At 38.5% G+C, this 15,119-nt stretch overlaps 1 protein-coding gene across 1 annotated transcript; it reads right to left on the bottom strand.

The window, feature by feature from the left end:
* Positions 1–972: 972 nt before the first annotated feature.
* On the bottom strand, positions 973–7,123 carry CBG05635 (the record flags this gene model as incomplete). Its single annotated transcript, XM_002638541.1, has 12 exons — positions 973–1,315; positions 1,375–1,632; positions 1,679–1,866; positions 1,916–2,991; positions 3,042–4,132; positions 4,179–4,569; positions 4,625–5,163; positions 5,212–5,468; positions 5,515–6,336; positions 6,385–6,483; positions 6,837–6,956; positions 7,037–7,123. The coding sequence occupies 12 exons, from the start codon at positions 7,121–7,123 to the stop codon at positions 973–975; spliced, it is 5,271 nt and encodes a 1,756-aa protein (XP_002638587.1).
* Positions 7,124–15,119: the final 7,996 nt, after the last annotated feature.

Genomic DNA, 15,119 nt, shown 5'->3' with positions numbered 1-15,119 from the left:
GCCGACAACCGAGATACTCACATTCAAGCTGGCACATTCTGGCAAGGCTGTCGGAAACAGGGCCGCAGCCGGTCGTGATTGAGGCCGTATGTTACCGCGGACCAATCAGTCCGTTCTTTCGAAAAAAAAAGCTCAACCAGTCAAAAACTATCAGGGCCGCTAGGCCGCCGAATCCTACCTATTTAAGAAGTACCTGAACTAAAAATGTCTCGGCCCAAATTCGACAGCTTTGCATTCTGGGATTCTCTGGATAGTGGACGGGGTGGACATTGATTCCGGAGTACGACGCTGTAAGAAACAACATGAATATTACAACAAAAAAAATTGAAAGATGAAAAATCAATAAGAGAGAATGAGGGCCTCCTTCCAATACACTTTTTGATCTATTTGTTAAATTTTTGATCTACCTGACGGGCCCGTTGTCCTTTTTTTCCTTCCCGGTTTTTTTCTATGTAAAAGTTCAGAATATTCGGAGATAATAAATTATAGACCATAATAGCACCTGAATTTTAAAATAAAAATGGTAAGGGAATCTAGAATTTTGTCATGGATGATTTTAGAATTTTCAGAAAATTGAACCATGGAATGAACATCGGACGACTAAATAGAATATCAAAGAATCGTTTTTTTTTTTGGAAATTTCGAATTTTTGAAAATGACGATAAGATTGGGAATCTTGCAGAAGAAATGTTTGATGAGATGAAGAGGTGAGAAATCTTTTAAGTCTGTAGTTTTCTGAAAAATGAATGTCTCTGAAAATCGAAGAACCAATTGGTATCAAAAGTTTATTTTCAAAAAGTCATAATTATGTCATGTGTTTTATAGAAACTTCATACAATTACAGTAACCCGTGAGCTATAAATAAGGGGTTTTGGAGCAATAAGGATGGGAGGAGCAAATAACAAAAAAATAATTGGCAGTAATGAGATTTTTAGTAATGGATTAGTTTTAAAATTTTGGGTTAGTCACTTGTTAGAGTTTTTCACTGAATCTAGAAAGTGTTGAGGAGTACATAGTAGGGGTACCAGTACGACTCATGGGCTTTTTGGGACTTCTGAATGATCCTAGAGGGATTTTTGATCGTTGGAAATTGGGTTTGCTAGAAAATTGTAAGGGGCTTCCGAAATCTGGCACAGTGCCAAAATCTAACGAGGTGAGGGAAGACTGACTCCCAAATGAACGGAGATCGAGGTTGGATATAGCATGTTTGACTTGAAGCTTCTTCATAACCAGGTCATTTGAAGATGGCATTCTTTGGATGGGAACATTGACGACTGGCCGAGGAGCACTTACGGTTCGGATCTTTTCTTTTAATCTGAAAAATTCAAAATTTTCAATCCAAACTGATTGTGAAACTTAATTCAAAATTCTTACTTGGCAAGATAGATATTCTTATCTCGGCAAACAATGAAGTCGGTTCTGACGATTCCCTCCTCAGCCATCTCTAACTCATCCTCCAGCTCTTCGAATTCCGCCAACTCCTCCTCCTCTCTTATAGCGTAGGCAATATGATCTAGTTTCAGATCGTTTTCCAGTTCTTCTTCAACTTTTCCAACTTTCTCCTCAATCTCTTCCAAATGGCTAGAATCGAAGAAATTGTGAGATGCGACGTCGATTTGGAGATTGGGAGACCTGAAATATTGATATAAGCGTCAAAGTTAGATTTTTTGAGGCTCACCTTGGTCTACTTGGTTTAGAATTCAAGTCTTCACTCGAACTTCTACTAACATATCCGATATCGGTATCCGATGAGTCATTATTTTCCTTGCTATACTTTCCATGCTTGAACTGGACCAGCGCCTCGTACAAGGAACCGTCAGACTTCTTCTTTTGCTTTTTGCCAGATTTGGTGTTGTTCGTGGGATCCTGCAAAAGGATAATTTTATTTTAAATGACCTACTTCAAAAAATGATACCTGCAACACCTGCATCATTGCCTTGGCTCCTTGGACAGTGTTCACCAACTCTCCATAATTGAAAAGTGATATTGGCGTGTTTCCGAATCTCTCCGCAATCTCCACAAGGTTTTCATAGACTTTGTTGTCGGTGCCGAGGCTCCATTTGATCTCATGCAAGTCGCTGATATACTTCAATCCTAGCAGAATCTCCTCCGCATCGATCGATGACGTCATCCATCGATCTCGAAGCAACGTGGCGAACGTCTTAAAGTTCTGGAAGTCGACTGGTGGAGCACCACTCATTTTGGATGTTTCCGGGTCAAACTTCAGCCAGAGATAGTTGAGCCCAACCAGTTCGAATATGTCATTTCTGGTGCAAAGGCACAAAGAGTGTATGGCAATCTTGGAACCTCCCGAGATTATAGATAATGCAGTCATTGATAGGATGAACGTGGCTATGATGTGACAATCTTCAACAGCTTGGATTCCGGAAGTGTTGATCAGCGCTCCTAGCGCAGTGACATGAACCATCTCGGCTAGAATCGGTCCAGTGTTTGCTATTGCCCACGCTGTCAGCTTAACTAATCGGCTTGCTTCTACCTGGCAAGAGATGTTGATCCATTTAGAATCCACGTGGATTTCTTGAATCTGTTGCCATGTTCCTTTAAGAGTGGTGCTTCGTTTACAGAAAATGGAAAGTTTTTCGAGATTCTCCATATCGAGCTTTGAGTGGATGTTGGTGGAATGAATGACCAGTGTGGTTAAGTGGTCACCTTGAATATGTCCAGAAGCTGTCAGCGAATCACAATTGAAGCTTAAAGTCCGGCAACTTTCAACTTCAGCATTGTAGATGCTCAACTCTCCACACTCAACACACAGTTTCTCCACATTCCTAATTTTCTCATTTTGCAAAGAAATGCTCTCCCTGGCGAATAACTCGACGTATTTGAAATTGCCAAGTTGTCCTTTAACGACCATTTTTGTGGATTCACATGCTATTTCACTCTGGAGAGAGGATCCGAGAATGTTTCCGTTTAGCCGGACCACTCCTTCTCGGGATTTGATGAACAACTTCTTTTCGAGGAAGAGGGTTCCTAAAAAAGATTTAATTTTAAGAAAACTTCAATTTTTTACTTATTTTTACCTTCAATATTCATATCCTCTGTCACAATAGTTGTTGTATCCTCTCCTTCACAAGATTCCAGCCGTAGAATATTTTCATTTAGAACTTCAAAAGATCCACATTGCAGTTCATCCACTCTGACTATGGAATACATTTCAAAAGCGATAGAGGCGTCTGAAAGAACCATGTAAGTAGATTCCAAGTTTCCAGATCCAATAAGTGTCACTGTCTTCACTTTTCCGGCAAATCTCAAACGATTGCAATGAACATCTCCATCGAATAGAACTTGCACATGTTCACTATTAGATGTGATCAAAATGGTGTTAGCAATGATGCTTGCGTTTTGGTAGACTGCAAAAGTGGAAGGTCCTTCTCCTTTTTCTGATCCAATTAGAATTTCCAGACGGTCTAGTTGCATATTGCACCCGATACCAACCGATTGTTGAGCGGCACATCCAACTGATAGCTCTTTGGATTCATCGATGACGTCACTTGAGATTTGAAGATCAGTTTTGGCAGAGAACACCATTCGTTTGTCGATAGATAGGTTCTGGATGTTACGGATTGCCACGTTGAGACGGTTGGCACATAAATCTATAGTCTTCTTGGCCTTGATAGATCCACCCAGCTTGGTCCATTCTTTTGACACAGCCAACAGTTTCATTGAATTCTTCGATTCGATCAATCCATCATCGTTATTGAAGTTTCTCAGCTTAATATCCATGGACTCCACTGCATATATCCTATTGGTGTTTTCTAGAACTCCATCTCCAACAATCTCCAGAACATCCGACGCCAGAATACCATTGTTCACGAGGAACTCTCCAATATGAATGAACAGATTTTTCACATGATTCTGCTTGTTTTCCACATTGGTTAATCTTCCTTCATGAACAAAAACAGGAGCCAATATGTTCACTTCCTGTCCAGAGAATCGAATCTGTCCACGATGGTAGAATGTAGTAGCACAGATCACAGCTTCACACTTGATGCGAGTTTTCGAAGTCTCTTCAGCCATCGAGAGGATCACTGACTCTTTTTCGGTGAAGAGAGCACCGCAGTTGAGAAGAACGTTGAACTCCTCGGTTTTGTAGGACTCGATTCCATTGAGGCTATAAATGCAATTCTCTTTACTCTAAATACTCACTGAAAACATACCGAACTATAGCTGTCTCCGTAATATGAACTGATGCAAATGGTGCGACAATCGCCGCTGCAGTCAAGTTGCAACCCAAAATCAATCCAGCTGGCACTGGCTCTTTCATATTCTCATCTGACACTGTTTGTAAATTTCCATTCACCGTCAGACTTCCGGCCACAATGTCTACTTGCCCTTTGATAGTGACCACTGATTCTCCGACATACGGCAGGGAGACTTGCATTTCGTTACATCTGACCAATCCGTCGAATGCACAAGTCTTCACGGATTTCAGCAAGATTTCACTGGATACTAGACGTCCTCCAAAGTTTTCTGTACTATCCTCATGAATTATCAGGTTCATGGTGTACTTCACAAAGATGGTACCGTCTTCCGATTGTTCAATGGATCCTGGAAAAGAGCAAAAGGATTGGATGACTCGACTGAATTAAAGGATTAGTCTTACCAGTAATCATTTTGAGATTCTTCTCGATTTGCCATAGTGCATCGTTTCTGAAGCATCCATTAACTACATCGGCACATCCCACTACCATCATTTTCCCAGTACACGTGGTGATTAGATCATTTCTGACATAAATTGTCAAATCAGTCACCGCAATCGATCCTCCTATAGTACAGTAGCCCTTGCATGTCAGTCGGAACACATGAATTTCCATTCTAGAGTTTCCAAAGAAGTGAGCGGAATCTTGAAGCACCAGTTCCAGTCTCTCGGTAACATGACAAAAACCAGAAAAGTGTAGAGATAGTGCAGAAATACTCATGGACTCCTCGATGAAGATTTTGGAGTTCTGAAGTACGGTAAACATGGCTGCTACGTGGATCCAGGCAGAAGTCAGTTGCCAGGTGCCGTCCATTTCGCAAGTCGATTTGCATTCGAGCTCGAGTTTTTCTGACTCCAAGTAGGATCCTTCTTTGAATATTGTGGACCCAATGGTTTCGATGACCAAGCTCTCTCCAGCGCACCACATTCCTTCACAAGAAAATCTGTAAATTTTTAAATTTGAGAATTCGGTTTAAGATCTTTCAACTCACTTAACACAGCCAACTCTCACAAACAACTCGAATGATAAAATCGCCTCATTGGTTGTGTAAATATTGGCATCCGAGTGCAGAACCATAGTTCTGGTCTTGGTCTGTCCATGAAAGTAGACATGCTGCTTGGCTTCCAGCTCTACCCAAGTGCTATTCCAGATTGAATCTTTTTCAACTGTCGCGGTTCCACCGACTTTTAGCTTCACATTTTTTGCGGAAAATTGAGCGAGGTCTTCGCAGTTTCTGCTGATTTTGGCCTGAAAAATATTTGTATTTCACAAATTTCAGAATTATAAGGCCTACCTTAATCACATTAGCTTGAATCGAACCTCTTCTCCATTCATGTGCCACAAAAAGTGCATTAATCAGTGTGATCCTTTCTCTCACCGAATTCATCTTTGACTTCTCCCTCGCTTCCTTATATTCAGCAATTGCTGACTGCTTCAGCGTCACTTTGTTAGACCTTCTCCTCTCAAAAGTGTCATTCAAATCGATTCCTTTCTCGATCATATTCGCGACAACCGACGCGTTTTGAGACTGAATCGCGTTGTGCATGGTACTGGAGGATGGGGTTGAGATACTGTGATCAGCCACTTTTCTCAACTTTTTCAACGCGTTGTATCCTCTTCCAGCACTATCCAAAGAGCCATCTGACAAGCTCATTTGGTTGCCATGAATCTCCAGAAAAATCTGATCTTTCGCCAAAATTTTTCCATAATTCGCCAGGTCACCCGCAACGGTTAGTTGAAGATTTTGAGCCACAACCGATTTGAATGCTCCTACTGATCCATCAACTCCAATATGAACCAAATTACAAGAAAAATCGACTTTCATCAGTTTTGAATCTCCAGTGGGAGTGTCACCAACAGGCCTATGATTTTCTGAATTCTCCACGTCCTTTGGGAATATTCTTCCATCGTTTTGAAGTTTCCTACAGATTGCTTTAAAGTCGTCCGTACTCAAAAGTGCTTCTGTGGATATCACAATGTTCTGCGAGTGTACTGATAAGGAGCCTGTGCATGTGATTTTCGCGTAGATGTGCATTGTGCCTACTGTACTCTCAAAAGTCAAATTGTGTCCTTTTAGAATTCCACACACTTCCAGATTTGATCCGGCAATTGTGAGCTGAAAATTCTAGTGTTCGATTTAGATCTAAAATTTCTGAATACTCACTTCTGGAAGCTTCGTATTCACTTCTTTTACAGTAGTCTTGATTTCCTTATCATGCACTGAAGTTGATGCAAATATCACAAACTCTGGTTTCCTTTCGAGCTAAAAATTGAAACAATAAATTGTGGGTTTTTATACCTCTAGTATACCGTAAACACTCTAATAGAACGCCACACGGGCCGTCTATTCTGAGCCTAAATATCTTACTTCTTTTGAAAGATATATAAACGTTGTCAACTAATAAAATGTTAACCAGAATATCAGCATCATTTTATTAGTCAACAACTTTTTGATATCTTTCACAGGGACCGAGATATATAGGCTCAAATTGGAGGGTCTGGGTGGCGTTCTATTAGAGTGTTTACGGTAAATCGAGATTAACGGAATTCAAAGTTTTCGAACTTTCAGATTCTCTAATTTTGAGATTTCAAAACTACAAGCTTTGAAATTCTTACATTGTGCTGCATGGAAATTTTGTATTGCTGCTGCATTCTTTGCAATTTGACCGTATACCCATTTCCAACATTTTGACTGATGGGTTGGTAATTTACACTTGTATTCAGGGGTACGTAGATCTGAAAAAAGACATGAGCTAAATTTTCGAGTAGTCTCAATCAAACTAGATTATCTTTTTTTTCATTTTTTAAAACCTCACCTGTACAAATTGAGTGGAGCTGTTGAAATTGACAGCTGGCCGTTGGCCTCTGTCTATTCGTATTGATAGTCGTTCATTTGTCGACATTTTTATCTGGAAAATGAGGCAATTAGGGATCTGAAGCTTCAAAGAAAGCTCTGAAGAAAAACCTCCAAATATATAAGAAAAAAATGGGAACAGGATGTGGGGCGTAATTAGGTGAGAAATTTGGTGGGTAATAAAAAATAGCACGCGCCCCGCCACAATGGGAGTTCTTTCATGTTGCCGACTGGTTGATAAGGAGGGAGATGAAAAATTAGTGAGAAAATTGGAGAAACTAGGGTAACTGGTGTTCCCAATTTTTTTATTTATTGAAGGTTTTTTGACAGGTTGAAGGAAAAGGAGTAAACAAAAAAGGTTGAGATTTTTGAAGGTTACTTACTAAGCCTCCTTAAAAGATGTTCAGATTCCCGAATTATAGCCAGAAACCGTAAACACTCTAATAGAACGCCTCCCGGGCCGTCCACTTTAAGCCTATACATATATCTCACTTTCTTTGGAAGATATCAAAACGTTGTCAAGTAATAAAATGTTTATCATGATATCAGCAACATTTTATTAGTTAACCACTTTTTGAAATTTCTCACAGAAAATGAGATACATGGGCTTAAGTTCGACAATTCGGGTGGCGTTCTATTAGAGTGTTTACGGTATATGGGATACCTAGAGAAAAAATGACTCATAAAGTCGTTCGTTTCAATTCATCAATGACTAGTGGTAGAGAACCGATTCTAAAATTCGATAAATTCACCCGATAACGATCTCTTCTCCCAAGGTAGGCGCAACACCCTCACCAAATCTCAGAATTACGCTAATTTTTTGCGACCATTCCTCCATTCCGTACATACAAAAACTTGACGAAAATAAGAAACATATGGATGGGAATAGAAATGGCTTTCGGAAGAGAAAGCTAAGGGGGAATAGGGTGATGTTAATTGCATGTGATATTCAATGTTAATTAGGGATTTGATAAAGAATACGGTATTTCCTCCGGAACAGAGTTACCGTATCTCCTCTAAAACCAGTCCACAGAACTCATCAACTTCGAGGTAAATTATCTCGATTCCTACGAAAGATATCAAAAAATGTTCAACTGATTAAATCTTTATCATAATATCACCAGTATTCTATCAGTTGACAACATTTTGATATCATTAACAGGAATCGAGATAATAGAGTTCAAAGTTGACGTTTTGGGTGGTCTTCTATTAGAGGATATACAGTAGTTGATATCATAGTCAAAAGCTGTCGAACATATTCTACACTAAACACTAAACCAAATGCTACTCGTTGCTGCTTCTTCTTGTTCTGTCCTAAGTCCACTTAATCTTCTCTCTCATCTGTTTGGGTACAAACAAAAAAAGATGGTGTCCGTGCTTTGTGCTCTCTGATGAGCATTCGGTTGGGGGGTGGGAGTAAAGTAAATATGAAAGCAGTGTAGAAAAAGTTTATCTTAATGTGTGTAGTACTTTATAACTGATGGCGGGTGCTAACAAGAAGGTCAAAAACTATATTTGTTTTTTTTCCCACTTCGAGGATCCTAAAAATAGGTTAACCACAAAATTTAGATAACCAAGATTCAAATCTCGCATTCAAAAAAAGACCCGCCAAAAAGCCCCAAGATCTGCAGAGACAGATTTTTTTGAAAAATGAGGGCTAAATGACCTCGAGAGGCAAAAAAGAGGAAAATAGAAACAAAACGGGGAGCGAGCGAGTGAAACAGGTGTGAACAAACTGAGGCTAGCGGAAGGAAGGGGATAGGAGTAAAAAGTATGAGTAATACAAAACCGAGTCAGTGGGGGAGAATGAAACATAAAACACTGAGGAGGATTGGTATAAGCTAAGCTACTGGATGTAAAGTTAATGGAGCTGCTGAACACAATCTGAGGTTCATAAAAATTGGTTCGCTCGAAACAAAGCTAGAGCTAGCCAGCTAGAGCTGTTCCTCAGACTATCAATTCTAGCTGCCTTTCCACTTTTATGTGTGTCCGGATGTCTTCAGATCAACCACAAAGAGCATCTAGATAAGTAGTAAAAGTGAAATCAGATAGGGCCTGGACAAAGCAAAAACTGCACAAAGTGGAAAGAAGAAAGAAGATAGAAGTGTGGGTGATTGTGAGGGTGGAAGAGAGTGGTCAATCTTTTTTCCTCTGACCGCCGGAGTCGGTCGTAATATTATGTGAGAATGTGTGCGCTTTATTGGGCGGGTGATAAAATTTATGTGCATGCACTTTTAGGACGCAGGTCACATTTGAATGAAGGATACTGTAGGTCCTATGGTTCTAGAAAATTCTGAATTAAAGGGCATGTACCGTATTTGATCTAATTATTAGAGTGTTTACGGTAATTTATTAGCTCAATGTTGAGCTCAAGTTATCAGAGAGTTTCCGAAAAAAAAACATCCGAAAATAGAAGAAAATAGGTTAAACAGAGTAAGCAGACACCACAAAATGCGGAGCTATACATCATAATAACGCGGAGGAGCAACCCACTAATACTAATGAGCCATAATATCTCATTGGAAGAGCAAAAATGAAAAGATATCTATATGATGAAATCAGTTGGTTTGCTCTTTTCTTGACATGAAAACGAGATGACACGGAAAAGAAGAAGAAGAGAAATGTATATGTCCCTTGTTGTAATGATTGGAAAAAGAGATTGACAAGAGGAGGGTGGTGTATGTGCTGGAGTTGGAAGACATTCTTGTGGGTGATATTATGATGAGAGCAGTTTCCATCATGTTGATACGAATTGGTGGCGGTGAAGCTGCTAGCTTGATTAATGATCAGGAGTATTGGTTGATTTGAGGAAGGGTCCTTGATAAGTCTAAAGGGGTCAAAAGAAGATGTAACTTATGTCAAACTGAAATATACCGATCCAAAGTAGTTATAGATAACAAGACCACCAAGGTGAACCAATATGTAGTAAGACCAGAAGAACTGAACTTGTCAACCTACCTTTGAGGGCAGGAAAAACATAAATGTTCCTAAAAAGAGGTTTTTGTAATCTCATGAGCACAATTTTTCATATTATCAAAATCGAAATAAACAGGCATCATCTCGATGTTATTTCGGGTTTTCTATAAAACTTTGCGAAATTTTGGTTCAGTGGGGACTTCGCTAGGGTCTGCTAATCAGGAACAGACGGACATACACACAGAATTTGGAATAATAGTAAAGATATTACCAAAATATACCAAAACAAGACAAAACCCTTTTCGAATTTCAAACTCTTTCAAAAATCTCGTTTGAAAATTTTCTCTAAACGAAGATGAATGACCCATACACCTGAAGCGTCCCGCTGAGACAAGGGAACGAAACTCCTCTCCATTTATACCGCCAATTTTTTCGTCCCCCCCCCCTTATTTTTAGAATTAGAGGTCACTAGTTTTTGTCCGATTTCCGACAAGGTGTCAAGGAAAAATGGATGTTGTGAAAAATGATAAATAGATATGTGTCGTTATCTTATCATCAAGAGATAAAAGTTAATGAGATGCCGAATTGGAAATAAGAATAGGACGAGATAGGGAGAAAGAAGAAGAAGAAGCTAATTAATTATAGTAATTGAAGATGATGGATTTCGGGTCACCAGACGGTGGTTAAGAGGGGGAGGGGCAATGATGTAAGGGTTAAGAATAGCACTAGCTAGAAACTCGGGTGGGTAGTCAAAACGCTCTCAAAAATTCCAATTTTGAAGACTAGTGGTCAGCAAGAAGATTTGTTTACAAAAAAGAAGAAATGCTCTGTTTCTGATTCTTCGAGAAAAAAAGCAATTTTAGACGTCAAGCCAAAAGGAAATCGAATTGGAACCAAACCACACAGAAACTTTTTGAGAGCGAAAAAAAGAGCAATGTGTGTATCATCTTTTTGGAAGACACAAAGAGTTTAGGACGGAAAGAGATAGGACAACACATCTGGCTAATCGAATTGGAGAAGAGGGATACAAGGAGACGATGGGGGCAATGGCACGGGGTGGGGAACCCCAATGAAATATGAGGTGGTGAGGATGGGAAGAAGGAAGAAGTGACCATATGGACTGGGGGATGACTCTTTGTTTTTGAACCGAATTTTGAATTGGATTATTATGGGTTATGTTATTGGGGCCTTAAGCTTGGGAACGGAGAAAACTTTGGGTCCAGGGGAAATGGAAATTTGGTTTGTTTTGAAGCCGAAAATTGAAACTCTCAAGAAGTTGAATTTGAAAATTATCAGAGTATGAATCATCTTGGATAAGCCTCTGTTCTTTTTTTTACTTCAATTTTCTATATTAGCAGAATTTGGACCAACACCGTGAAACCTATATTAGAAGGCCCCTACACTATCATGCATACTTGCAACGGGCCGGGCCGGGCCGGGTTTTTTTTCAGAATTTTCAGGGACCGGCCCAGCCCGTCTCGGCCCGGATTTTTGGAATTTTTTTTTTCTGTATTTCAAAAAAAATTTTGGGGTCAACAGAAAAAAATGGACGGTTTTCCGGCAAGAAAAAACTTTTTCAAGATAAGAGTATGCATAAAAAATAGTTATTTTACAAAAAAATTTGAAAAAATTTCTGAAATTTCAAAAAATTTTTTCGAGTTTGGAAACCCCGGGCCCGCCGGGCCGGGCCCTGATTTTGCAAGCATGCTATCATGTTTGAGCTTAATTATCTCAGCTACTATGAAAGTTATCAAGAATCTATCAGTTGACAAAATTTTTATATCTCTCACAGGGACCGAGATAATTGAGCGCAAAGTTAAAAGTGAGGGCGCCCTTCTATCACAGGTCTTACGGTTCATTTCAAAGGCTCATATCAACATTTATGCGCGATATCTAAAAATCAAAAATATTCAAAAGTGACGAATCCATTTCGCTCGCTGTTTTCCTTATAAAACCAAAAATCAGAAACTGTCGAAAAACGGGAGGCAAGAGAGATGGTGGAGGCATTTCTTATGCAAATTCCATCCCTTCTCCCTTCCACTCATGATGATATTAGTTTGTCACGGTTTGAACGGAAGGAGAGAAGATTGTAGAAAAACGGAGAGATAGAAGGAAAATATGGGAAAGAGGGTGCTGATCTAATATGCTCTATTGGACAAATAGAAAATGTGAGAATCTTTGATCTACATTCTAGGATGCTTAGGGGATAAAGATCGTTAACATTTTCGAATATGTCAGGAGCCGAGACTCCCCTAGAATGGGCTAGGTCTGGAAGAACTAGAAGTCAGCTACAAGTCCGCTAGAAGTGAAGATACAGTAATTCAACAACCAGGAAAATGTTAAACTTGAAGTTTCGTTTAAGAAATATAAATCGAGCTAACGCGAGCATTTCGCCTGACGCTATAAAACTAGGGAGTGGTCACTCTAATCCAGAATTTCTCTGGAGCCAGTTAATTTGAGAAAAAGGGCTAATTTAGAATAATTTTCAGTTTCTTTCACTATGTATCTGTGGCCAAGCCTATATTAAAATTGATAGCTAATACAAGCTTGAATATAAGCTTAAAATAAGCATACCATACCGTCAGCCTAGAACACACAGAGTACAGTACCCAAATGTTATTTCAAATGGAAATACATAAACAAACATTGCTACAAATCATCTTTCCACATCAAAAACTGTTCCATTTGAAACAAGGGGTGGTATGGTGTAGAGGGGATTTTTAAACTGAAAACTGGTCTGGTTCGGTTTGAACCAGTCAATTTGCACAGATGGGGGGAGACTAAATCGGGTTGGTAATGTAGAAAAAATTCTTAATCGGTAATAGATTGGGAAAGAATACATTTGAGGAAAAAAAACACCGCAAAGTACCAAAAAACAACTCTATGGGTATTCGCTTGGATGGCTAGTTAAACCTGGATTATCTAGTTTCCTACACCAAAATTGTACCTTGAAAATAATCTAGTCCACATTTCAAGCAACATAACTAACTTCAAAATCTGTATAGTCTAAAGTACGCAGAAAATCGCCATAATGATTTTATATGCGAATCATCATCATCTTGTAAAGAGAAGAATATAAATTGGAAACCGATTCAAGCGGAGAATAAACGGACAAGCAGCAGAAAAAAAGAGGAAAAACCATTTCGTTTCATTATGTAATTTGATGTGTAGGCTTGTTTTCTATCATCATTGCGAATTTAGAATAGGACGTTCGTATTGTTGTTCTTTGGATTGTTTCATTGGACTTTAATTGGACTTACCGTAATCTCGCATACTGGAAAAAGGAACAATGTGTTTAGTGATTGCGTAGACATCGTGAGTTTCTTCAATTGGTTAACTTGAATTTTTCGATCTGCAACATATAAAATTTGAAGGAAAAGAGTGAGGTGGAAAGGTAGAATAAATATAGAAAACATTTTGGGAAAGAATGATAATGAAATGATTGATTTACCGTAAAACCTGTAATAGAAGGGACCTCTCACCGTCAAATTTGAGCTAGTTTTTTTGCCTCCCATGCAGGATATCATGAAGCTTTCAACTGATAAATATTGGTGATATTATGATAAAACGTTTATCAGCTGATACTTTTTTAAATCTTTCACAGAAAATGAGATAAATGGACTTGAAGTGGATGGTTTGAGGAGAAATTCTATTAGAGTGTTTACGATAGTCTGCGCTCTTTTCAATTTCAGAGAATCTAGAATAGCTAGAAATTAAGATTCCAATACTTTAAATCAAAATCCTTGACTTTTCAGGTCACCAACCGCTTTGTCAAAAGTCTCAAAAATGCTTGTGAAAAGAGAAAAAAGTTCCAGAACAACAGAAAAAAACATCAGCAGGTGGGGTCTATTGGTTCTGTTGTGTCTCACTATGTGTTCAAAGTTGAAAACACCTCGAGAAATGTGAAGAGACAGAGACACTCATAAATAGCGAACGAGGTAGGAAGAAGAAGGGGAGGAAGAATAGGCTTATTTGTCGTGAAAAAAGGACAGAAATGAGAAATGAGAGGGGAAGAGAAAAGTATGAGTAATTGGTTTTGTTGCTGAAATACGTATGCAGTTTAGCAATATGCATTTTTGAAATTCCAGGTGGTTTCCTTGTAACATTCGGACAAGGAGGGTAACTATGTAGTAAAATGGAAATATCAAACAAATTAGTTTAAATTTTAAATAACTTCCATAGGAACTTCAATGATGGGAGTTCGCCTACAGGTTTTGAACCCAATTATTGTAAACACTCTAATAGAACGCCACCCGGACCTTCCACTTTCAGCCTATATATCTCGGTCCCTGTAAAAGATATCAAAAAGTTGTCAATTAATAAAATGTTGCTGATATCATGATAAACATTTTGATGGTAGATAACTTTCAGATATCTCTCACAGAAAATGAGATACATGGGCTCAAATTCGACAATTCGGCTGGCGTTCTATTAGAGTGTTTACAGTATCTTCAAGTTAGTAAAATTCAAGTTTTTGGAATATTAAAGGAGACAAGACATAAAACAATTTCTTAGACATTTAGCCTAGAAAATCTTCATAACACACCGTTAGGTCAGAATGCACACTCTAACTCCAAAAAATATCCGAAAAATATCCAGTCTCCCTCCTTCAAACTGGTGATATTGATGCTTTTGGAATAATTCAAAATCTAAAAATTGAAACGGCTTGAATCTCCAGGTAACGACTCAAAGACACATAAAAATTTGATTGACAGCAAGATTGTTCTTTTTTGCATCTATGGAGAAGAAGTGAAACTTTTATTCAAATAATATCATGAGAAAATGTTTCGAATTTTTACGAATTCTATGGGTTAATTGAAATGTTTTTTATAATTTAAAAAATTGATTAAAATTGATATCAATGACAAAAAGTGGTTAGTAGCGGCTCGAGTGGTAAAAATAATGTTTTTTTTTTCAAAAAAAGTCTCTGTCACTCAGTATTCTCTCTCTCTCTCGGGCGGTACTTGACAAAGAGACAGGACAAATAGGTAAACGGAGAGAAGAAGATATGAACGTTTTCACAAAAAAAAATTTAGGCAACATTTTTTTAACTTTTTGAAATAGCTTCAAAATAAAATACAGTGACAAAAAACCTTTCTATTATTTTCCGAGAATAGAATGTGTTATCG

The sequence above is a fragment of the Caenorhabditis briggsae genome (genome assembly GCF_000004555.2).
Source record: "Caenorhabditis briggsae complete genome, chrV, whole genome shotgun sequence".
Lineage (NCBI taxonomy): Eukaryota > Metazoa > Nematoda > Chromadorea > Rhabditida > Rhabditidae > Caenorhabditis > Caenorhabditis briggsae.
This window is presented reverse-complemented; position numbering and strand designations above follow the sequence as displayed.